At 48.6% G+C, this 1,763-nt stretch overlaps 1 protein-coding gene across 3 annotated transcripts in view; it reads right to left on the bottom strand.

The window, feature by feature from the left end:
• Rap1gap2 (RAP1 GTPase activating protein 2) overlaps positions 1–1,763 on the bottom strand; it is a 211,779-nt gene that overhangs the window by 188,289 nt on the left and 21,727 nt on the right. For 2 of the 3 annotated variants that reach the window (XM_031350657.1, XM_031350655.1), the window contains exon 2: positions 954–989. The exons of the other annotated variant lie outside the window; for it this stretch is intronic. In XM_031350657.1, the coding sequence (XP_031206517.1) occupies positions 954–976 (23 nt within the window). In that variant the 5' untranslated portion in view covers positions 977–989. The remainder of the gene's footprint in view (positions 1–953; positions 990–1,763) is intronic. 3 annotated transcript variants of the gene reach the window in all.

Below are 1,763 nucleotides of genomic sequence, written 5' to 3' on the forward strand. Positions count from 1 at the left end.
TAGAATTTTCTTCCTTTTCGCATGGAAAGGTTCTTAAAGTCAGGTAAGACTCAAGAGAGAAAGGCAAGGATAATGACCAAATAGTCCGCAGAGCAGAAAGGGAGAGGGAGGGGTAAGGGAAGGAGGGACAGCCAGCTTCCAGATAGATGGACCTCTGTTCACCCTACACACATAGACCGGCAGCCACCTGTCAGATCTAGGCCTGCAGGGCCCAGGCCTGAGACTTGTGCTGTGGAAGCCTCCAGGGGCCCTCAGGCTGGGCTCACCAGGATGACCAGTCAGTTACAGATGACTCAATGGCCAGTTAATCCCACACACATGCCAATGATGGCTACAGAGATGGCTCCATGGTTTAAAGCATTTGTTGCTCTTCCAGAGAACCCAAGTTCGATTCCCAGAACCTACCTGATGCCTCATAACTGTCCAAAACTCCAGTGCAAAGGACTTCTACACCTCTACAAGCCCCAGGCACACACATGGTGCACAGACATGCATGCAAGCAAAAATGCCCATACACATAGAGTGAAATAGTAATAATCTTAAAAAGAGGTCCTAAGACATCATTTTTTCAAATAGACGGATAATGTCAGAAAGATGCCGTCTAGGAATTGGGGCTTCACATAAAATGAATATGAATTAAATGATAGAAAATACATCTTTCTTATTAATAAGTGTGTGGCTTGAAGGTCATAGCCACTAGTCACAGTCCCACCATGCTTGTCCCTGATTCTATCAATCATGCCTCTGCCTTTCCCTGGACATCCCAGGACTGAAGAGACCCATGGACCCATGTAGTCTCCCCCAGTGCAGAAGCCTCTTCAGGCAAGCCTGGAATCTGACAGTGCATAGCATCTAGCTGTTACACACAACATGGGCAGATCAAGCCTCAGGGTACGAGGAACTTTCATCTGTCGTCATCTCTGACCTCTAAAAAATTGAAAGAGGCTACTTACTTGACCTTCAGACCCGACAGCATGGTCTTGTCGATCCTGCCAAGAGAAATGCAAGGGCTTCAGTCAGTGTGAGGATGCAGGCTCCCTTCTGCAGCTGTCCTACAGGGAAAGCTGCTACAAGACAGATTTTCCTCCAGTCCAGGAAAGGAAGGCTCAGTTTCATGAAGACCTGGACCACACATACTTCTTTGGGAAGCTTTCCTGGATGGGCTTTAACTGTTAACCTGATACAATCAGAAACTATCTAGAAAGAGAATCTCAGCTGAGGATTTACTTAGATCAGCTTGGCCTGTGAGCGTGTCTCTGGGAAATTGCCTTGATTGATGATTGATGTAGGAGGCAGCAGCCCACTGTGGGCAGCACCATTCCCTAGCCCACTGTAGACAGCACCATTCCCTAGTCCACTGTGGGCAGCACCATTACCTAGCCCACTGTGGGCAGCACCATTACCTAGCCCACTGTGGGCAGCACCATTACCTAGGCAGGTGGTCCTGAACTGTATAAGGAAGTTAGCTGAGGACTGGAAAGATGGCTCATTGGTTAAACACACATAGTGCAGAAAACCCATGTTTAATTCCCAGAGCCCACACTGGGGGGCTTACAACCACCTGTACCTCCAGCTCCAAGAACATCTAAGCCTCTTAGCCTCTGTGGGCACCTGCATTCATACGCACATACCCCCATACAAGCACATACATATAATTAAAAATAAAACAAAAAATAATTATGCCTACGCCTGCCTGCCTGCCTTCCTCCCTGCCTCCCTGCCTCCCTCCCTCCCTGCCTCCCTGCCTCCCTGACTCCCTCCCT

The sequence above is a fragment of the Mastomys coucha genome, unplaced genomic scaffold (genome assembly GCF_008632895.1).
Source record: "Mastomys coucha isolate ucsf_1 unplaced genomic scaffold, UCSF_Mcou_1 pScaffold5, whole genome shotgun sequence".
NCBI classification, from domain to species: Eukaryota; Metazoa; Chordata; class Mammalia; order Rodentia; family Muridae; genus Mastomys; species Mastomys coucha.